Source organism: Cervus elaphus, chromosome 4 (assembly GCF_910594005.1).
Source record: "Cervus elaphus chromosome 4, mCerEla1.1, whole genome shotgun sequence".
Classification (NCBI taxonomy): domain Eukaryota; kingdom Metazoa; phylum Chordata; class Mammalia; order Artiodactyla; family Cervidae; genus Cervus; species Cervus elaphus.
The window spans coordinates 62,162,738-62,186,544 of NC_057818.1; the positions used below are offsets into that span (position 1 = coordinate 62,162,738).

At 41.1% G+C, this 23,807-nt stretch overlaps 1 protein-coding gene across 1 annotated transcript; it reads left to right on the top strand.

Moving 5' to 3' along the window:
• The first annotated feature begins 8,381 nt into the window (after positions 1-8,381).
• On the top strand, positions 8,382-22,521 carry LOC122690280 (putative protein ZNF720). Its single transcript, XM_043897366.1, has 3 exons — positions 8,382-8,445; positions 21,775-21,901; positions 22,412-22,521. The coding sequence occupies exons 1-3, from the start codon at positions 8,431-8,433 to the stop codon at positions 22,519-22,521; spliced, it is 252 nt and encodes an 83-aa protein (XP_043753301.1). The 5' UTR covers positions 8,382-8,430.
• The last annotated feature ends 1,286 nt before the right edge of the window (positions 22,522-23,807 follow it).

Here is a 23,807-nt window from a genome sequence, read left to right on the forward strand (position 1 = left end):
AGCTATGTAAGAAGTGGAATGCAAAGAAACTGTGTTATAATGTCAATAGAAAGCTATGAAATTCATCTGTGTGGATGAGTAAATGACTAAAATATGGGTAACTGGGCAAAAGCCCTCTTCATGATTTTGGAAAATGTCTGAGGAATTTCAGTGGAAGTTCTCTTCACTTGGTTAAGGGCAATTATTTTCTTAACTTTGTACAGTTTGTAAACAAAAACCATTGTAATGTTATTTTTTTGATTGATTTCTTTAAGTATTAATAAAATGCTCTGAAATAGAATGTATATTGTTGGTGTTTTGATTTTTGTCACCTCAAGTTAATTTTCTTTATTTTTCTTCATCAAATTCTCTTGAGTAAAGAGGATATTGGTACCTGCAGTGAAGTCCAGGGACTGTAGCTTGTAAGAAATACAAATCTTTAGCCGCAAGCCAGCACTCTCAAACTAATATCTTGAGTCTTATTAACAATTCTAGGTGTTTCATATGTAGCTTGATAAGCACAAAAATAAACTGGACCTGACTTTGCACATCAGAATCACATGGTGAGCTTTAAAAATTGTAATGACTGGTTCCTGCTCCCAGGGATATTTCCTTACTGGGTTTGGCATGGTGTGAGATGATTGGGATTTCCCAGGTGGTGCAGTAGTAAAGAATCTGCCTGCCAATGCAGGAGACACCTGAGATGCGGGTTCAACCCTTGGGTTGAAAAGATGCCCTGGAGTAGGAAATGGCAAGCCACTCCAGTATTCTTGCCTGGAAAATCCCACCGACAGAAGAGCCTGGCAGGCTGTAGTCCATGGGGTCTCAAAGAGTAGGACACGACTGAGCACACACACACACATACACACATGAAAATATTGAAAATATGAATATTGGTCTCTTCCCCCTCGCTTCCTGGCACTGAGCTTGTAGTTCACTTCAGTCGTTCAGCCATGTCCTACTCTTTCTGATCCCATGGACTGCAGCACGCCACGCCTCCTTGTCCATCACCAACTCCTGGAGTTTACTCAAACTCAGGTCCATCAAGCCCGCAATGCCATCCAACCATCTCATCCTCAGAGCTTGTAAGACCCATGTAAATTCCTAAGTGATAAGAATACTAGTGAAATGGAACAGGACTCTCTGGTTCTTCCCCCTATGTCCTCCGATTGCCTTTTTTCTGTGGAAAAAATGTTAGCCAAAGAATAAGTTTAATCAGAGAAATGAGAAAATGCAGAAACAAAGGAAAACAGTCCAACAAGACTAAAAAGTAACAGTTTGGTTATTAAGCAAAGTCAAGGACCTTTAGTTCCTTCTCAAGGGCTATAGACAATATTCTGAGCCATATCCCGTGAGCTGTCTTGTAGAGACTGAAACCCCCACCAGGTGGAAGAAGTTAAGGACGTGATGACCAGACTGCAGCCATGACAACAGCTGCCCCAGTTCTGAGACTGGACCTCAAAGAAATGGAAACAAACTGACCTTGTGACTGAAGATTCAGTCAGTTCAGTTCAGTTCAGTAGCTCAGTCGTGTCTGACTCTTTGTGACCCCATGAATCGCAGCACACCAGGCCTCCCTGTCCATCACAAACTCCCAGATTAGCTGTACCTAAAACAATCAAGACAATGCTGGTCAGACCACTGAAGACCAATTTCAAGATGACTGTCAGAGCTGACTGTTGTTTATGCATGTAGCCTCCTCCCTCCATCTATAAAAGCTCTTGCCTACTGGTTATGGGGGTGAGGAGTTAGCCTTTGGACAGGAGTCCACTCTTGGATGCCCCCTGGCTGCCGGCATTCAAAATAAAGCAAACTTTCCTTTCCACCAACCTGGCCTGTTCATTGGCTTTTGAGCAGGTGAGCAGCCGGACCCCATTCTCACTTACACTAGAAGCATATTTTGTCCTATTGAGGTGACTCGAGTTGGGCTCTTGGATGGAGGCTGATCACTGGAAAGATTAAGCTGTGACTTTGTTGTTGTTTTTCAGTCACTAAGTCCTGTCTGACTCTTTTCAACCCCACAGACTGCAGCATGTAGGCTTTCCTATCCTTCACTACTTCCTGTAGTTTGCTCAAATTCATGTCCATGGAGTCGGTGATGCTATCTAACCATCTCATCCTCTGCTGCCCCCTTCTCCTTTTGCCTTCAATCTTCCCCAGCATCAGGGTCTTTTCCAATGGTTTGCCTCTTTGCATTAGGTGGACAAAGTGTTGGAACTTCAGCTTCAGCATCAGTCCTTCCAATGAATATTCAGGGTTGATTTGTGTGATTAGAAACTTGGAATTTTCAGCCTGCCCTTCACCTTCCAGAGAGGGTGGAGGGTGCTAGGAATGAAGTTAATTATTGACCATGCCTCAGTGAGCAAGCCTTCATAAAATCTCAGTTCTGGGAGTATTCGGTGAATTTCCAGGTTGGCAGACACATTCACACTGGAAGGGTGAAACAGTCCAAATCCACAAGTGCCAAAGCTCCTGTGACTGGGACCCTCCCAGACCTTGTCCTCTGTGTCTATTCATCTGGCTACTCATCAATAACCTTTACCATATTGTTTCATAACAAGATAGTTTCAATGAATATTTTTCTGAATTCTGTGATCTGTTATAGCAAAAATGATTTTGGCTGTGCCACATGGCTTGTGGCATCTTAGTTCCCCAACCAAGGATCAAACCCACACCCGCTGCAGTGGAAGCATGGGGTCTTAACCACTAGACCACCAGGGAAGTCTTCATAAACACAATTTTAAGTTGGCACACCCAGGAAGTTAACAAGTGCACTTTCATTAGACCTATCATCACACTGTATTTTACTTAATTAGTGCTCACTTATTCCAGTTGTCTTAACCCTTTTAGGCTGCTATATCATAGACTGGTGGCTTAAAGACTAAACATTTACTTCTGACAGTTTTAAAAGATAATAAATTCTAGATCAAGGCACCAGCAGATTCGATGTTGAGTGAACTCCTCTATCCTGCTTCATCAGTTCAGTTCAGTTGCTCAGTTGTTTCCGACTCTTTGCGAACCCACAGACTGCAACACGCCAGGCTTCCCTGTCCATTGCCAACTCCTGGAGATTGCCCAGACTCATATCCATTGAGTCCGTGATGCCATCCAACCATCTCAGCCTGTCATCCCCTTCTCCTCCCACCTTCAATCTTTCCCAGTACGAGTCTTTTCCAATGAGTCAGTTCTTCACATCAAGTGGCCAAAGTATTGGAGTTTCAGCTTCAGCATCAGTCCTTCCAATGAATATTCAGGACTGATTTCCTTTAGGATGGATTGGTTGGATCTCCTTGCAGTCCAAGGGACTCTCAAGAGTCTTCTCCAACACCGCAATTCAAAAGAATCAATTCTTTGGTGCTCAGCTGTCTTTATAGTCCAACTCTCACATCCATACAAGACTTACTGGAAAAATCATAGCCTTAACGAGACAGACCTTTGATGGCAAAGTAATGTCTCTGCTTCTTAATATGCTATTGAGGTTGGTCATAGCTTTTCTTCCAAGGAGCAAGTGTCTTTTAATTTCATGGCTGCAGTTACCATCTGCAGTGATTTTGGAGCCCAAAAAGATAAAGTCAGCCACTGTTTCCCTATCTATTTGCCATGAAGTGATGGAACTGGATGCCATGATCTTAGTTTTCTGAATGTTGAGTTTAAAGCCAATTTTTCCCTCTCCTCTTTCACTTTCATCGAGAGACTGCTAAAGAGGTTTTTTGCTTTCTGCCATAAGGGTGGTGTCATCTGCATATCTGAAGTTATTGCTATTTCTCCCGGCATTCTTGATTCCAGCTTGTGCTTCATCCAGATGCTTATGAAGCATAACTTCGAAGAAAGCTAGTGGAGGTGATGGAATTCCAGTTGAGCTACTTCAAATCCAGCTTGTGGTGCTTCATCCAGCCTGGCATTTCACATGATGTACTAATTCCAAATTGGGAAAGAAGTACATCAAGGCTGTATATTGTCACCCTGCTTATTTAACTTATATGCAGAGTACATCATGAGAAACGCTGGGCTGGAAGAAGCACAAGCTGGAATCAAGATTGCTGGGAGAAATGTCAATAACCTCAGATATGCAGATGAAACCACCCTTATGGTAGAAAGCAAAGAAGAACTAAAGAGCCTCTTGATGAAAGTGAGAGAGGAGAGTGAAAAAGTTGACTTAAAACTCAGCATTCAGAAAACAAAGATCATGGCATCCGATCCCATCATTTCATGGCAAATAGATGGGGAAACAATGAAAACAGTGAGAGACTTTATTTTGGGGGGCTCCAAAATCACTGCAGATGGTGACTGCAGCCATGAAATTAAAAGACACTTGCTCCTTGGAAGAAAAAATATGACCAACCTAGATAGCATATTAAGAAGCAGAAAAAAAAAAAAAAAAAGAAGCAGAGACATTACTTTGCCAACAAAGGTCCATCTAGTCAAAGCTATGGTTTTTCTAGTAGTCATGTATGGATGTAAGAGTTGGACTATAAAGAAAGCTGAGTGTTGAAGAATTGATGCTTTTGAATTGCGGTGTTGGAGAAGACTCTTGAGAGTCCCTCGGACTGCAAGGAGATCCAACCAGTCCATCCTAAAGGAAATCAGTCCTGAATATTCATTGATGCTGAAGCTGAAACTCCAATACTTTGGCCACTTGATGAGAAGAGCTCACTCATTGGAAAAGACCCTGATGCTGGGAAAGATTGAAGGTGGGAGGAAAAGAGGATGACAGAGGATGAGATGGTTGGATGGCATCACTGACTCTATTGTCATGAGCTTGAGGAAGCTCCGGGAGTTGGTGATGGACAGGGAAGCCTGGCATGCTGCAGTCCATGGATCGCAAAGAGTCAGACACGACTGAATGACTGAACTGAACTGACTTTGAATAGAAATTAAATAAGAAGGGTGACAGTATATAGCCTTGAGGCACTCCTTTCCCAATTTGGAACCAGTCTGTTGTTCCATGTCAGTTCTAACTGTTGCTTTGTAGGAAATGTAGAAGAGATTAAAGGCTTCCCTGATAGCTCAGCAGAATCTGCCTGCAATGCAGGAGACCCTGGTTCGATTTCTGGGTCAGGAAGATCCTCTGGAGAAGGGAAAGCCTATCCACTCCGGTATTCTGGCCTGGAGAATTCAGTCCATGGGGTCTCAAAGAGTTGAGAGTGAGTGAGTGAAGTCGCTCAGTCATTGTGACCCTATGGACTGTAACCTACCAGGCTCCCCTGTTCATGGGATTTTCCAGGCAAGAGTACTGGAGTGGGTTGCGATTTCCTTCTCCAGGGGATCTTCCCAACCCAGGAATCGAACCCAGGTCTCCTGCACTGTAGGCAGACGCTTTACCATCTGAGCCACAAGGGAAGTCCAAAGAGTTGAACACAACTGAGATTGTATTACATTAAAAGAGATTAAAAAGAAATTACATTGTAGGAAATGTAGAAGAGTTTAAAAAGGTCAGTGGTTGACTTGGGTTACAAAGGAGGGGCTATGAATATCTTGAGTCTAGAGGACTTTCAGGATCATGAAATTGTGTTAAACTGTCATGATGGACAAAAGTTATACATTTGCCCAGACCCATAGAGTGCACATCCCTAAGAGAAGCATAAGGGTAAACTAGGAAAGAAAAGAAAGTGAAGTCGCTCAGTCGTGTCTGACTCTTTGCGACCCATGGACTGTAGCCTACCAGTGTCCTCAGTCCATGGGATTTTCCAGGCAAGGGTAATGGAGCGGGTTGCCATTTCCTTCTCCAGAGGATCTTCCCAACCCAGGGATTGAACCTGGTTCTCCCACATTGTAGGCAGACACTTTACCATCTGAGCCACCAGGGAAGTCCATAGGGACTTTATCTATTTAATGTCCATATAGATTCACCAGGGGTAACAAATGTATCTTCTGGTGGGGAGAGAGATGTAGGGAGATTATCCACATGTGGGAACAAGAGGTATATGGGAAATCCTTGTACCTTATTCTCAATTTTGCTGTGAAACTAAATCATGTAAAAAATTGGTATCAGTGCATATGCACTGAATATTTTTTAGACTATATAACATTAGAAAAAATGGACATGTTTCTATCTTTAATTTTTCCTTAGTCACTATACTTTAAAGAGGTGAGAAAATGGAGCTCTCTTAAATGGAGCAGACAACAAACTGTAGCAGATGATTTACAAATTCTAGAAAAACACACACAGGAAGTAGAGCAACAATGTTCTCAAGTCTTATTTCACAGATAAGGTCATTTATTACTGAACAAGGATCATTATTTCCTTGGTTGGTGATCAGAAAGCATTTAGAGAATCATTTTCAAAGGCATTTGTCTCTTCCCCACACATTGTTAACCCAATATCCTCCGCTGCTCTTTTATGTTCAAAGAAAGCTGTGATATAAACCCCTTCAGACTCCTGGTCTCTGAAGTCGGAGGCCCCCAGGTGGTCACAATGAAAATTATTTTGTGAAAACCTGTGTCCCCAGGCTGCAGAGGGAAATGAAAGAAACGAAGAACTCAAGATATCTTTGAGAAGAATTCTGATCTTCCTAGGTGGTGCAATGGTAAAGACTTTGCCTGGCGAGGAAGGAGACGTGAGAGAGATGGGTTCGATCCCTGGGTCAGGAAGATCCCCTGGCTTAGGAAATGACAACCCACTCCTGTTGCAGCCATGAAATTAAAAGATGTTTACTCCTTGGAAGGAAAGTTATGACCAACCTAGACAGCATATTAAAAAGCAGGCACATTACTTTGTCAACAAAGGTCCATCTAGTCAAGGCTATGGTTTTTCCAGTAGTCATGTATGGATGTGAGAGTTGGACTATGAAGAAAGCTGAGCTCCGAAGAATTGATACTTTTGAACTGTGGTGTTGGAGGAGACTCTTGGACTGCAAGGAGATCCAACCAGTCCATCCTAAAGGAGATCTGTCCTTGGTGTTCATTGGAAGTGAAGAAAGAATTCATAGGGCCTTGACCCCATCTGAGGCCTGTCCGTGCTGATCGTGCTCGGCCACCTCTCCAGTGGACCCTGAACTCTCTGCTTAGTGCCTGTGGGAAGGATAAGACCCCCTCCGGACAGGGGAACCTTGAAGATTGTATCCAGGTTATTCATCACCTAAGAGAAAACAGACACTAATCACCCCTGCCTCCTGACAGTATCTATTGGAATGTAACCACAGGCTTATAGGTTATTAACTGGTTGGAATGTAACCTCAGGCTTATTGATTATTAACTGCTTGAACACATAACATGTGAATGATGGGGTTATTGTGATTGTATTTACCCTTCCTTTGTAAGCCTCAAGGGATTTGGGGTGGTGGGTTTACACATGGGGTATAAAAGATTTTCTCAAATGCTGGTCGGGGTCCTTGGCTAAGAGGAGACTCTGCCTTGGGCCCGCCGGTGTAATAAACTGCATTGTCCTTCTGAGTGAATTTGTTTCCCAGGAAGCGTGGCTATAACAGAAGGACTAATGTTGAAGCTGAAACGCGAATACTTTGGCCACCTGATGCGAAGAGCTGACTCATTGAAAAGACCCTGATGCTGGGAAAGATTGAGGGCAGGAGGAGAAGGGGATGACAGAGGATGAGATGGTTGGATGGCATCACAAACTCAGTGGATATGGGTTTGGGTGGACTCTGGGAGTTGGTGATGGACAGGGAGGCCTGGCATGCTGCGGTTCATGGGGTCGCAAAGAGTCGGACATGACAGCGACTGAACGGAACTGAACCTGTATTCTTGTGTGAAAAGTTCCATGGACAGAGGAACCTGGGGGGCTACAGTCCATGGGGTTGCAAAGAGTTGGACACGACTGAGATCCTGAGTATGCACAGCTGAGAGCAAAGCCTTTCCAGAACCCAAGACCCCAGGTGATTCCCACCAAGCAGTCATCCCCCACCTCCCCTCCCCTAAGGGCCCAGTACAGGCCACACCCATCCCAGAAAGAGCCTCTCCCCAGGGAATCAGGCTGACATTCTTTGTTTCTAGAAGTTCCCGCCCTAAATCCTCCCTTCCTGAGGTTTCAGGTGTGCTGAGTGTGAGAACTCCAGCTCAGGGCTCCTGAATGCAGGTCTTCCTCCTGCGTTGTTTCAGAAACCCTCAGAGGTTGGGTCAGGTAGCCCGCTTGGCGGGTCCATTATTATCTGTCGAGAATTATTCTGCGGCATGCTCTCTGTAACGCCAGAAGAAAGGAGACGAACTCGCAGGGGTGGTCTGCAATGAGCATGCGGGAAAGGTGAGCACTAAACCCGGGATGTGATTAGCATATCAGGTTAGTCTTGATTACCCACTACAGGAACACAGAAAGCCAGAAAAGAGCTCAGAAAAGGGAGAGAGAAATGAGAGAACTTTTTCTTCTTGTTCACTGCAGCAGTTGCAGGTTAAAGAGCTGTGTTGTTGCATTTGAAGGTATTTTCTCAACATGTAGCTATGAGTTTGCAACATAATATCCCCAGAGAAGACGCAGAGCAGGAGAAAGAAGAGGAGGAAATGGCAGCTTCTCAGGTAAATGTCCTGTCCCGGGTCTGGGGCTGTGTTTGCTATTCCTCCTGAAATGCCTGGACTGAGAATCCACAAACCTTTAGTTCTCTGATTCTAATTGTTCTACCTGGGGTGTTTGTTATCAACACCTTGTTTTCTCTCTTTTTTTTTGATAGTGAAGCCAGTCTCCTTAGACTATTTCTCCCTTGTGTTCCAGAGCCTTTTCTCCATTGTTTGTATCCCAGCTTTCTGGAGAGCGTGATGCATTCTCTACGTGACTTTCAACTGGTGAATATATTCCCTTGGTGAGAGATCTATTCGGAGAGGCACTGGTATCAGAGATTCCCACTGGGATGTAGTTCAGTGTTGGGATCTTAGAGAAGTAGGGGAAATGCAGTGATGAGTTTACATCTGGATGCAATTCAGCTCTTTAGAACAGGAGTAAGAAAATGTGCTTATAAGTAGAATGAATTCAGCAGTCCAGGATTTTTCAAAAATGAAAAAAGTAGCAGACACTATCTTTATATCTATAAGAAACAATTACTGTTAAACGTACTATTAGGTTACAGATCATGGGAGGTTTATATGAAGTGAAATTTACTTAAAACTGACATCTTTTACAATAGGTTCAGATCATGGTTTCCGTAATATTGCCAAAATACCCGATGGTAATAGTGGGTATTTTTCCATGTACTTCTTACCCCATGACCTCAGATGTTCACTGGTTTAGGTGTTTGTGTAAGATTCCCATGCTATGAAGTTTGTTTTTTTTTTTTTTCCCCCCTGTCTTTCCCGAACAAGAGCCTTGGAAAGAAAAAGTGAGGGATGTGCCTAACTATCGCAGTTAATGGGGAAACTCAGTATCTTTTTAGTTTCTCTCTGGTTTGGAAAATGAACACTGTTGGCTGAAACCAATGCACAACTTGATAGTTGAGATTTAAGCTTTATCTGGGGCAAAATGAGGACTGCAGCCCTGGAGACAGCACCTCAAATAGCTCTGAGAGACTGCTTTATAGAGGCAGTGGGGGAAAGTCAGTATATAAGATTTTGGTGAAGGGGTGTTTTGCTGAAAATTTCCACTTTTGTCTCAGGTTAAAATGATTTGTTAACAAAATAAATTACTTGTTACATACAAATAAATAATACAGATACTTATTTTAAAATTGCCAAACTTACTATCAATATACTAACATTAAAAGAAAAGAGAAGTAAAAACAACAGAGGATACATCACCAGATTGACTTCTGACCAACATCCAGACTCAAACAGTGTTGGGAAGTCCCAGGACACAGCACATCTGGAGTCTCAATGGGGAAAAGGTCCCAAGCAGAGCTTCTGCTCATTGGGTGAGACTTCAAACTTTGCATTTCAGTTCTGGTGTATAATCCCAGGAAGGATACAAACTGATAACTTCACCAATCTGTGACCAAATTGCAAGCCTGGTTCTATGTTAAAGCTGTTTGTTTTGTATTGTAAAACTTGGAATGTTGCTAAGCCTGGGGTTCGGCTGGCCGGGCCCCCCAGGGTCTCAACAATCTCAAGATTTCTCCCCCTTCTTACCTCTGGTGCAGCAAGTCTTGCACTCACAGCAGGCTTTCAGTAGCTTTCAGTCTCCAGGCAGGTTAGAAGCAAGCTCAGAGGCCCACTCTGCTTTGTCTCTGAGGCCTAAACCAGACTATTCATTTAATTTCCCTAACAAGGGGGAGTTCAGTGCAGTCAAGCTCTTACTTTACAAAAGGTTTTCTGCCAGTTGTGAGGAGCTGGCGTCACCATTTAGTGATTTTCTAGATATAAAGAGATGCAAGGGTTTGGATCATGAAATCAGTTCCTGAAAATATCTAACTCTCTAAAGACCTGTTCCACCAGATTCCCTGGAGCAGAGTGCCTCAGTCCACCCTGAACTCCCTTAGGGGAGATGACAGCTGCAGGACCCTAGGGCTCAATCTTGCGAGTGGCAGATGGCAAACGCCCTTCTTGTTGTTCAGTCGCTGGCAACACTCTTGGCAAGTGCCAGTTAGTAGTTGACAACACTCACAAGTATATAGTAGAGATGCTGAGTTTTGGGAGTGAGGGTTTTCATTACTGAAGTCCAGGCCTGATCATTTCCAGTACACTCCATGCTCACATCACACACATAGTCTCATTACATTTTTGAATTTTCCAGAATGTTTACAAGAATCATGTTAGTGCTAATCTATGTTCAGCTGTGTTATATTTTAAAATAAAGCTCTGTGCAAATGATACAGATTTTCAGGAAATTAAAAAATTCAGAACCAGAGCTCTACTTTATTTTATATCGTTGTGTATGTCTGCACCCTAGTCTATTTTTAAAAATTAATAATATCATCCTCAAATACTTATGCACATTTTTAATCAGTTAAATATTATACTGATTTTATTGACATGACAGCTTTCCCCTATTACTAAGTATATAGCCCCATTTTAGTGTATGTTTATGTGCAAGAACATGTTGATATGATTTGATCTTTTTTTTTTTTCGAAGATTCCCTCAGAAGGGAATCACGATCCACTCCAGTATTCTTGTCTGGAGAATTCCATGGATAGAGGAGCCTGGCAGGCTACAGTCCATGGGGTTACAAAGAATAGGACAAGACTAAGTGACTAGCACTTTCTTATTTACAAATATTATCAAATATTATTTACAAATGCAGAAATTTCTATAAATTTTCATTAAGTTGTCTCTGTGTATTTTCCTGTTTTATTAAACTCTAGAGTCCATAAATTGACATAAAATTTAAGCTCTGCCATTTACAGAATGTTTGTTAAAATATTTGCCAAAAGGTGTGTCAGCAACATTATTGATTTTACATTATTTCTGTTGCACATTCAAGACTCTTCTAAAATTGTCAGAAAGATATATAATATATACTAAAATTAAAATGATTCTTACTGCCAAGGTTGCTATCCTATTAGACTGTAAAATCATTAAAACACTTGAAGTTGAAATTTAAGTATGACTTCTTCCCTTTCTACTTTGTTGCTTTTCAAAAATGGTCATTAATGGAACACAATTTTCAACATTGCTAGTTAAATAAACTTGTTAAAAATGGGCCACATTTGTCCCACTCCAGTACTCTTGGATCAGAGTATGCTTTTTAAAATATTTCCTGTTTCTTTGATAAATAATTTATCAAAGAATTTATCTGCATCACATGAGTACAATACTCAAAAATAAACATGCCAATGTTGATCTGATTATTTTACAATTTCTCTTCCAGATCAGAGTAGTTTCTGTAGTGATTTGTGGATCATATCTTATCCTCTTCTCTGGGGTTAGAAATATGGTAGAAAATATTATATTATATTAAATTATATTATTGTGTAATACCGGCCACTCTCCTAGATCAAAACCAAGTCTCTGAACTTGCTGTTTTCATCTTGGGTCACATTAGGAAGTCTTCCTGGAGAAGGTAATGGCAACCCACTCCAGTACTCTTGCCTGGAAAATCCCATGGACGGAGGAGCCTGGTAGGCTGCAGTCCAGGGGTCGCTGTGAGTCGGACACTACTGAGTGGCTTCGCTTTCACTTTTCACTTTCATGCATTGGAGAAGGAAATGGCAACCCACTTCAGTGTTCTTGCCTGAAAAATCCCAGGGATGGGGGAGCCTGGTGGGCTGCCGTCTATGGGGTTGCACAGAGTTGGACACGACTGAAGCGACTTAGCAGCAGCAGCAGCAGGAAGTCTTCCCACAGCCATATGACACATGTACTTTGTATTTCAGGGACAGCTAAGATTCCAGGATGTGGCTATAGATTTCACTCTAGAGGAGTGGGAATGCCTGGACCTCAGTCAGCGGGACTTGTACAGGGACGTGATGTTAGAGAACTACGGGAACGTGGCCTCCTTGGGTGAGGATAACTGCCTTACAGAATCCCTTATCTACCCACATGGTTTTGGTCCTTTCACTTGTAGAATGTCTCCTGGAATCTTCTGCTTCTTATAATAGAGTTTCAGATCCTTGCTTTTTAGGGGAAAATGGGAATCTGTGAGTTTAGAAAGAAGACTTCATGATGATTCATTATGATTGTAACCTTTTTCTTCCTTGATGTAATCTGCCGCCTTCTAGGTTAGTGGCAATTCTGTAAGTTTTGTAGTATAAAAGGGTGTCACTTTCCTTTTCAAATCAGATTTCTGCTACTTACTTTTACCTTAGTAGTACTTCACTAGAATCTCAGATCTGTTCTTTAATGTATTTGTTAGTGTTGTAAATGTCCTTTCAATATAAGTATTTGGGAAAATCATTCTCTAGGCTGTATTAACAGTCAACCATGCATTCTCTTCGCACATGAATACATATTGGGTTGGAAACTGATGAAACTCTAGCAAAACAAATATTCTTTACTCTGATGAACAGGTCTCGTAGTCTCTAAGCCAGACCTGGTCACCTTTCTGGAGAAAATGAAGGATCCTCAGGATGTAAGGAGAATGGAGACAACAGCAATACACCCAGGTATGTCTGAACGGAGGGAGCAGATGATTCAGGTGAGAGGCCCAAGCATCAGAGAGGAAGCTATCTTTTGTGTATGGTTTCAGAAGATCTGCTTCGGTGGAAATGATTTTGGAGAAGTCTAGTTATATTTCTGTTGCTGTCCTAGACGGATATCTCCTGCCGCATTCTGTCTCTTAAATTATTCATGAATTCACCTCCAGTGATTGCTTTTCTCATTCACAGTGAGAATTAAAATTCTCCTCTTGGCCTGTGACAACCTACATGAGTTGGCTGCTCTTCCATTTCTTGGGGATCCTGGGAAAACTGTGCCCATTTCTGAGTAACTCTATGATGTTCCTTTTAAAGTTTATCTCTACCTCTAGACAGAAGTGTGTGAGTGGAGTTGTAGGCAAACTGCCAGAGTTCTAGGAATACTGGGGATGGATATTTTTTGTCTTCTGATTTATAATTTCTAAAACACTGGAAACTACAAATATGAACTTATAAGTTTTAAACTCGTTATTTCTTCACTGCATAAATCAAAACCTCCCTAAAATGAGAGAATGCAAATCTCAGGGTTACTTCAAAGTTTCTTTTTTCTTTATATGAAGTAAGTATGTAAGTAAAGTCGCTCAGTCGTATCTGACTCTTTGCGACCCCGTGGATTGTACCCCACCAGGTTCCTCTGTCCATGGGATTCTCCAGGCAAGAATACTGGAGTGAGTGCCATTTCCTTCTCCAGGGGATCTTCCCGACCCAGGGATTGAACCCAGGTCTCCCGCGTTACAGGCAGATGGTTTAACCTCTGAGCCACATTAAATATGTTAAGTGTATCTATCCCAATTCCTCAACGCTAAAATACTTGAATATATTCAATTACCTCAAGAATGTTAAAATAAATTGACATAAGAGATTAGAACATTTTCCACCATATTTTTTGGAGAAGGCAGTGGCACCCCACTCCAGTACTCTTGCCTGGAAAATCCCATGGACGGAGGAGCCTGGTAGGCTGCAGTCCATGGGGTTGCTAGGAGTTGGACACAACTGAACGACTTAACTTTCAGTTTTCACTTTCATGTACTGGAGAAGGAAATGGCAACCCACTTCAGTGTTCTTGCAGGGAGAATCCCAGGGACGGGGGAGCCTGGTGGGCTACCGTCTATGGGGTCACACAGAGTCAGACACGACTGAAGCGACTTAGCAGCAGCAGCAGCACCATATTTTTAATGGTTGTTAAACTATTAATATAAAGAAATCTTGTTAAAATGATCTTTTTGGAGTATAGCTGTTTTACAATGCTGTGCTGCCGTACAGCAAAGAGAATCAGTTATACATATATATGAATATCCACTACATATCCACTCTTCTTTGATTCCCTCTCATTTAGGTCTCCACAGATCACTGAGTAGAATTCCCTGTGTTCTCATCGTATCTTTAAAGTCTACTCCTTATTTAATTTCTTAAGAACTACTACTTTATTAATTTATCTTGTTTGTTATCAGTTTCCCTGGACTTTATCCCACATGTCCTCACTTTCTGCTTAGTTCTCTTGTCAATATCAGTTATGACTTTTAGATTCAAACATCTAATAGAACACTCTCAAATAAAAACCTGTGTGATAAGAAGTGGAGCCTAGTGAGAGCCCTTCCCAGAGCCTGGCAGGGAGGGGCTGGCACAGAAGGAGAGCGGCTGCAATGGTGGGTCTTCCCTTTGGGCATCACTCAGCAGCGGCGCTCTGCTTCTCGGGTGATTCAGGCTTCCTCCACAAGCATTCATGCTTGCGGAGCTCTTCACTCCTGTCTCCACAGGAGATCTCACAGCCAAGAGCAGGCATCTCCCTGGGTCTGCTCTCCAAGCCCCGCAATTCGGCACCCAGCGCTCGTCTGCAGTGGTGATTACCCCTCGCACTTTGCGGCGGGCAGGGCTGGGGTCAGTACTCTGTGTACACGGGTCACTCTGGCCTGCGGCCACACACTGGTTGCCGTGTTCTCCTCCCACAGAGAATGAGGCTCCCCTTCTATCCCGACTGAGCGCCCACCCCGTCCCAGTGATGGGCTTTCCCGGATGTCAGCCTCTCCTCTCTTCCGTCTCCCCACTAGGATCGCAGGTCCCACACTACCTCTTCCGCTTCCTTCTTTCTTTTGTCCTACCTGGCTAAGCGGGAACCTTTCTTGTCCTTTTAGGTGTCCAAGGTCCTCTGTTAGTGTTCAGCTGGGCTCTGTGAGGGTTGTCCCGTTTGCACATGTATTCTCGATGCATCTGTAGAGGGAGATGAACTCCACGTCTACCTAATCCTCTGCCATTTTGATCTTTCCGTCTCTGTTTTATTCTTAATCTAGTGAAGGGTTCATCAATGTCATGTAAATATTTAAGGATGTCCACTGAAAATACTAAGTAAAATGACTTGCTATTTGGTATCTTTCAGCTGTGTCTTCTTAGGACACCCAGGGTTTGATGCCAAAGAATCCAGGGTTAGATGTATTCTCAAAAGCAAACCTAGGAATAAATGAAAGATTTCACCTTGGAAACTTATATTTAATGAAAGACTGGGAATATACAAGGACATGTGAATACAGAGAGGATGTGAAATACAGCAAGGACACAAAGAAATTGAGACAGTTTCACATAATACAGATATGATTGCCAAAAAAAAAATACTGTGAATCAGTTTGGGAAAAACAATTTCAGGCATTGATATCTGCAGAGAAGTGTATGTTTTTAAGCAAACACCCACATCGTTTTTGAAATATGCATATTCTCTGAAAGGAAATGTCTAAAATCTGGAAAGGTATCCAGTCTATACTGCAAATACTCATTCAAACTATTCTGAACCTATTAATAGGCTTCGATTAAACATAAATTTAAACATGTCTGAAAACCAGATATTTAAAAATTGGGGAAAACTCCCAAAATAAGCAGTTTGAGAGATCGGTAAGCAAGGGGTCATTAGTCTTCCAACAACAGATATATTCTCTCTGTTCCAATATTTGTAATGTTGATAATAATATAAGACACTTAATCCAACCACCATAGTTCAATACATATCATGATATGGTTAATATGGAACAACTTTTCATGTGTACTAAAATAGGTTAGGCCTTAAGTAAGAGCTCCACCCCCAATAATTACAAGAGTATTTGTGATGGAGCGAGAGGCTACACATGCAATGACACTGAGCATAAGGCTGAACAAGTCTCAAATCTGAACAAATACCAGGGACCTCAATGTTCACACAAGGTTTTTAAAAGTAATAAATGTAGGAGTATCTTTTATCAACGAACAGGTCTTTATATAAGAGTATTCATACGGGACAGCAGACTTATAATTGTAGTGAATATGATAACATTTCTTTTTTCTCCTTTTTCTTTGAGATTTTAAAATTTTAATCCAGTTCAAATCAGTGTGCTTGGTACATTTCTGCTCCTTCTCTGCTGAACCTGGGGGCCGAGTCTGCTTTGGCTTTTCTGCCTTCTTGTTGTCCATGATGACCAAGGTGTAAAGGTATCCGCTGCTTCAAACTGGAAACTTCACATTATCCTTGTTTTTCTTGATCTTGACAGATTTGGCGTCCTTTCACCCAGCTGTGAGCCGATTGTCCTTGATTTCCTCAGTTTTGCAAGGCATGGCAGCCATGCGTGGTGGTTGCACGGGGAACAGCCGGAGAGAATCACTTGGAGCATCCCGGAAAGTTTCTGATCTGTCTTCAGATCTTACTCGACAGCAGAGGATTCAGAATCCACGGAAAGATAACAAGTGTAATGTATGTGGGAAAGTCTTTACTAACTCATCCAATCTAACTAGACACAGGAAAATCCATTCAGGAAGGAAACCTTTTAAATGTACAGTATGTGGCAAAGGCTTTTTTCGTGGCACTGATCTTACACAACATCAGCGAATCCATACTGGCCAGAAACCTTATAAATGTAAGGTATGTGGCAAAGCCTTTAACTGTAGCTCAAGTCTCACTCGACATCAGCGAGTTCATACTGAAGAGAAGCCTTATAAATGTACAAAGTGTGGCAAAGCCTTTAAACAGAGCTCAAGTCTTAATCATCACCAGCGACTTCGTACTGGGAAGTCCGACCAATTTAATAACTGCAGTGAAGTCATTACTGGCTGCTCAAGTCTTATTGAACATCAGGTAATTCATACTAGAGAAAAGCCTTATAAATGTAAAGATTGTGGCAAAGGATTTATCAAAATTACGAGCCTTACTCCACATCGCCGAATCCATACTGGAGAGAAACCTTATAAATGTAAGGAATGTGGCAAAGCTTTTACCCAAAATTCAAGCCTTACTCAACATCAGCGAATTCATACCGGAGAGAAACCTTATACATGTAAAGAATGTGGCAAAGCCTTTCGTCAGAGCTCAAGTTTTCATAAACATCAGAGAATTCATACTGAAAAGAAGCCTTACAAATGAAAGGAATGTGGCAAAGGCATTGATCAGAGCGGTCATCTCACTAGACATTTGAGAGCACACACACGAGAGAAACCCTAGTAATGAAACAAGTGATGGAAGAGATTTGTCCTAAACATACACCAGAAAACATGAGCGTTTATACAAGAAACACATGGGAATGATGAAATAAATATGTAGAAAAGTATTTAATCAAAACTTAAATCTAAGTAAATATCAGAGATGGCTTACTAGAAAGCACTTCGTCAATCCTGTTTTCTGAAGTTACTCTGAAGGAGAATTACTGCAGAGAGGAATCCATAGAAACACATAGAAAATTGATAGGTTAGTATGGATCATGAGATGAACGGTTGGTGTTTAGGAAGTTACAGTTATTAGCATTGTATCCTTGTTTAGACTGACATGATTTGAGATTATTTGAAAACCAAAATGAATGTAATTCAACTCTGAAATACTCCATGCTATGCTTTGTTTATAGTGTGTATTCAAACTTTTCCTGATGGTTGCTACCTCAAAGATGAGAGAAGACCTTCTATATTGTGTTGGAACCATTTATATCTAATCTCCATTAGAAGATTAAAGACACAGTAATGTAAAATGTACAATGAACATATAAATGGAGGTGTTTGTTATTGATTTCAAATATCCCTGTAGGTCACATCATGTAAGCGATGATGGACTCTTTCCATGTATTAAAGTAAGACAGAGGTTTGTTCTAAATTTTCAATAGTTGTATCACTTGATTTGTAAGAAATCAGTGACAGTTAACTAAAATATTGACATATCTATAATACCATCAGAAGTCAAGGATATTAGTTGACAATGTTGAAATAAAAACATCTTCTGTGATAACCTAGAAATGTATGAGAAACCCTTCCTGAAAAAGTCATATAATTAGGGTTTATCAATTTATTAAGTGACTCCTAGCCTCTGTTTTGTAAACCATAGAAATCATAATTCTTAGATCATTGTATCAGAAAAATAAATATCTTTCTCTATGCTTGTAATTTGTATTTTAATCAAGGATCACACAGTGGGTTGTAAAAGGTTTTATTTCAACTATATGTGAAATTGATATATGCTAATTAATAAAAGTGAATAGTTTTTAGTGTTTTGGTTGATTGTAATGAATTTAGTGTTAACCCACCACCACCACCATTAACCTCTCCCACCTTCTCTAAGATTGTAGAGAAGAGACCGTAACAAACTATTTGGTAGCAGAGAGAGATGCCATCTGTAGAAATTAGTTCCTTACTGGCTTTAAACCTCGAATAACTTCAGATATTTTCCACCATTTCTATGTTGTATCTCCTCTCTCATTTTGTAACTACTCGGACATTGTGATGGTTCTAATAAGAAGGATCATACAGAGTATTGTTGAAAACTTACCTGAACTGCTCCATGCTGTTGCTGCCTCAGCATCTGTCTGGGGAGCAGGCAGCCTGCAGGTCCTTGAACTCACACCAGCCAGTCCTGTGAGTGCCTCCACTAGATGACCACATTGATATCAGCAGTCTTGCTGAACCCCAGGTTCTACTTCACAGGCCCCCCTTCAATGACACCCTCAGAGCTCACCAGAATCCTGCTCCTCTGGTTTGAATGGACCCATCCACCCTCAGCCTGGGGGGCCCACAGGATTTCACTCAGGGTCACCTACAGAGGTCTGAAGCCCAAGCACTGATGCTTTCTCTGCTTGGTGCTCGGCTTGACCTCCTTCAGAAATTCTCACCTGAAACCTTCCCCTCCTGAGAGGTCTCAGCTGTGCTGAGTGTGAGCGCTTCAGCTTGGCTCCTGAGTGTGGGTCTTGGGGAAGAAGCATCAGAATAAATGGAATTTGCTAAAGACTCATTTCATGGCCCCACCTCAGACCTGTAAATTCATAACTTCTTAGAGTGGGGACCTGACCTTGAGGGGTTCGTATTCACTGAAATGGTTCAGAAAGAATCTTTGGCCAAGTGGCTTCCATCTGTTTCCCATCAGGGTCACATGACCAGTTTTAAGCCGTGCCCTCCCCACAGAGTTCTCTTGGTCCTGTGGGAGCATCAGTGTGGTGTGTAGGAAGTGCTCCAGGGGATTCTAAGGGGAGGCCTGGGTTAAGGGTGTGGTTCCTGGTCCATTTGTGAGAGCTGAGGCCCGGCTTCCTCTGTGGAGAGGCCGCAGGGTTGGTCTAACTGGATTTGGACTGGGGAAGTCAGTCAGCTCACATCATCTGTATGTGCAGAAGGTTAGGAGCTCTCCCTGAGGAGAGAACAATCAAGAAGTAAGTTCACAGGCTAGTCTCCAGGTAGGAAGTGATTGTTCCTGAATCTCTCCTGAGACAGAGGTCAGGAGAAGTGGGTCTTTACAGCTTTTCCAGGTCCTTTTGTCTGTAGGTGAGGTGGTTGCAGGTTAAAGAGCTGTGCGGATTCCTTTGAAGGTATTTTCTCAAGACACAGGTGTGAATTTGCAACATAACATCCCCAGAGAAGACAGAGGAAGAAGAAGAGGAAATGGCAGCTTCTCAGGTACATGTCCTGTTCTGGGTCTGGGCTGTGTCTGCTTTTCCTCCTGAAATGGCTGGACTGAGAACCTGCAAACCTTTAATTGTCTACTCATTTTTTATTTTTTAGCTCAGGCTGTTTGTTTTCAACTATTTGCTTTTTCCTACAATAGTGAAGACCAGCTCTTTAGACCACTTCTCCCTTATGTCCCAGAGCCTTTTCTCCATTGTCTGTATCCCAGCTTTCTATAGAACAAGATGAATTCTCCATGTGACTTAGTGACTTTCAACTGGTGAATATATTCCCTTTGTGAGAGATCAACACGAGGAGTCACTGGTATCCAAGATTCCCACTGGGATGTGGTTTGGTGTTGGGATCTTAGGGAAGTAGAGGAATTGCAGTGATGAGCTTCCACCTGGATGCAATTTCAGATCTTTAGAACAGGAGTAAGAAAATGCAGTTATAAATAGAATGAACTCAGTGATCCGGAATTTTTCAGAAAATTTTGAAACAAAAAGAAATAATAGTGTAAGATCTCTATCATTAAAATAACTTGCTCTTGAAATATAGGACACAGACAGGGGAGGTATATATGAAGTGAAATTTGCATGACTGACATTTTTCAGGGTAGATTCAGATCACCTGTTACCATTTATCCCATTACACTGCATGTTCCCTGGTTCAGGGTCTTCCGTGAGATTCCAGCGCTGTGATGTTCACATTTTTCCTCTTCAGCTTTAAGAAAAGTTTTGGATGATTTAGTCAGGGGCATACAGGAGCCACCGGATACAGTAGAAATCCATACCTTCTTAGTTTCTCTTTGCTTTGGGTAATGAACGCACCTGTGTTTAGTGGGCATGTTGGGTTTTGGAAGTGGAGGTTTTCATCACTCAAGTCCGGGTCTGAGTTTACATTGCACTCCATTGTCATAGCTCAAATAATCATCTTATCACATTTTTTGCTTTTCCCAAATACTTATGATAATCATATTCCTAATGTTTGTGTAACTATGTTAAATTTCTAAAATATAGCTCAACACAAATGATACAGGTTTTGAAAGAAAGGACTCAGAACCAAGAACTCTATTTCATATTGTTATGTGTGTTTGTACGTTAGTGTATTTAAAGCATACAGATTTTCATCCACAAATAAATAAGATTTAATCAGACTTTATTGACTTGAATACTTTTTCTCATTTAAAAAAATGTATATAGTTCCCATTTTAGCGTGTGTGCACAAAAATGATAACATTATTTGATCCATTTTTGAGGTATATTTTTGATGTTTTTCCCAGTTACCCACACTGATATACACATTTATTAGAGCTGTCTCTGTGTATTTGTCTGTGTTCCTTTTTTATTTTTCTCTTTCTTTTTTGTATTATGAAAGTATAACACATTTACAGGAGTCATGTGAAATTCAGAACAAAGTTAAATATAGATTTTATTATATAATACATTTTAAAAATAGATTAATTATGATTTTTAGTTGGTGTTTCAATGTCAAACTCTTCATAGTTAATGGAATGAAGATTCAGAAAAGTACAAGGATATAGTAGACCTCAAATAACCACGAACTAACCAGTTAAAAATGAGCTTGTTAAAGAAGAACAGCTCTGGCCTGACTCCAGAACTCTTGAATTGGAATCCATTTTTAAAAAATATTCCTGGTTTGGAGAAAAATATTCAGGTTTGGTTGAAGGACGATTTATTCTGCATAACACAAGAACAACACTCTAAATAAATATGCCTCTGTAGATGACATCATAATACAGTTTTTCTCCCAGATAAAAAGAATCTCTACAGTGGTTTTGTGAATCATATACTGTCTTTTTTCTGGGGCTAAAAATATGATAGAGAATATTAGCATGTGAAAATTATATTCTTGTGTAATACCAGACATTCTCCTAAATCAAAACCATTTCTCTTGCTGGTTTCATCTTGGGTCACATTAGGAAGACTTGCTATGGCCACATGGCATATGCAATTTGTATTTCAGAGACTGCTGACATTCCGGGATGTGACCATAGATTTCACTCTAGAAGAGTGGGGATGTCTGGACCTCAGTCAGCGGGAATTGTACAGGGACGTGATGTTAGAGAACTACAGGAACCTGGCCTCCTTGGGTGAGGACAACTGCTTTCCAGAATCCCTTAAGTACCCTCACGGTTTTGGTTTCTGCATTTCGGAATGTCTCCTGGAATTATCTGCTCCTTATAATAGAATTTCAGATCCCTGCTTTCTAGGGAAAAAATGGAAGTTTGGGAGATTAGAAAGACTTCATGATAATTTATTATGATTCTAACCTTCCTCTTTCTTGATGTAATCTGCCTCCGTCTCTAGGAAGGAGATTACTAGGAATGTTGTAAGTTCAGTGGTATAAAATAGTTCTGCCCTCATTTCAAAATCAGATTTCCACTACTTATGTTTGCCTTGTAGTACTTGACCAGAATCTCAGGTTCTGATTTTCATGTATTTGTTAGTGTCGTAAAGATACTTTCAATAAAGTATTTGGGGAAATCATTTTCTAGGCCGTGTTAATATTCTACCACACCTTCTCTTCTCACCTGAATACACGCTGGATTGGAAACTGATGAATCTCCAGCACAACTAAGTTTTCTTTTCCTGATGAACAGGTCTTGTGGTCTTTAAGCCAGATCTGGTCACCTTTCTGGAGCAAAGGAAGCATCTCTGGGATGTAAGGAGAGTGGAGACAACAGCCACATACCCAGGTAGGCGTGAATAGATGGAGCCGATGACTCAGGTAAGAGGTCCAAGGAGCAGTGAGGAAGTCAGCCTTTGTCCTGTGGTTTGGGAAGATCTGCTTCAGTCGATATGATTTTGGAAAAGTCTGGGTTTATTTCTGTTGCTGTCATAGACAGACATCTGCCCCATTCTGTCTCTTAAATCATTCAGGAATTCATCTCCAGGGATTACTTTTCTCACTCACAGTGAGAACTAAAACTCTGCTCTTGGCCTGTGACAACCTGCATGAGTTGGCTGCTCTTTCATTTCTTGGTGATCCTAGGAAAACTGTGCCCATTTCTGAGTAACTCTATGATACTCTTTTTACACTTTGTTTCCACCTCTAGACATAAGTGTGTGAGTGGAGCTGTAGACACACTGCCAAAGTTCTAGGAAAACTGGGGACAGGTATTTTTTTTCCCCCCTAATTTATATTATATAACACTGCAAGCTACAAATATGACCTTGCAAATTTTAAACTCAAATAATGTCTTCGCTGCATAAATCAAAACCTCCCTAAAATGAGAGAATGCAAATCTCAGGCTTACTTCAAAGTTTCTCTTTTCATCATATGAACTCATGTTAAATATCTTAAGTGTATTTGTTCTGATTTCTCAATGCTAAAATACTTTAATGTATTCATTTAACTCAATGAATTTTCAAATAAATTGGCATGGGAGCTTAGGCCATTTTCTACCATCTTTTTATGGTTGTTCATCACTGTTAAGATTTTTAGATTATATGAAGACATCTTTTTAAAAAGCTCTTATTGGAATGGAGCCATTTTACAATGTTGTGCTACTGTACAGCAGAGAGAATCAATTATACATGTATATATCCAGTCTGTTTTAGATTTCCTTCCATTTAGGTCTCCAAGGAGCATTGAGCAGAGTTCCCTGTGTTCCCATCATATTTTTAAAGTCTCATTTCTTCTTTAATTTCTTAAGAACTACTACTTTATTAAGTTTATCTTGTTTGTTATCAGCTTCCCCAGACTTTGTTCTATATGTTCTCACTTTCTGATTAGTTGTATGTCAATATCATTTATGATTTTTAGATTCAAACAATGAATAGAATATGCACAAATAAAAACAGACATGGTAAGAAGTGGCTTAAAGAATTATTAGGCACCTAGTATTTGTGAAAATGTCTGGTGTCTCAATTCAAGATGACTTAAAGCAAAAAGTCATCATTAGATTGCCTATCTCGTTTTCATTGGGTGGTTCTTGTAGGTTTTTATTTTGCTCCTTCCTCTACAACATATTTCTTTGTCCTGTCATTTTGTCC

Bases quoted from the DNA above. Each gene is read 5' to 3' on its own strand.
- LOC122690280 (XM_043897366.1), top strand. The intron at 21,902-22,411 runs GTGAGGACAACT...CCTGATGAACAG, and splicing joins CAGGAACCTGGCCTCCTTGG to GTCTTGTGGTCTTTAAGCCA.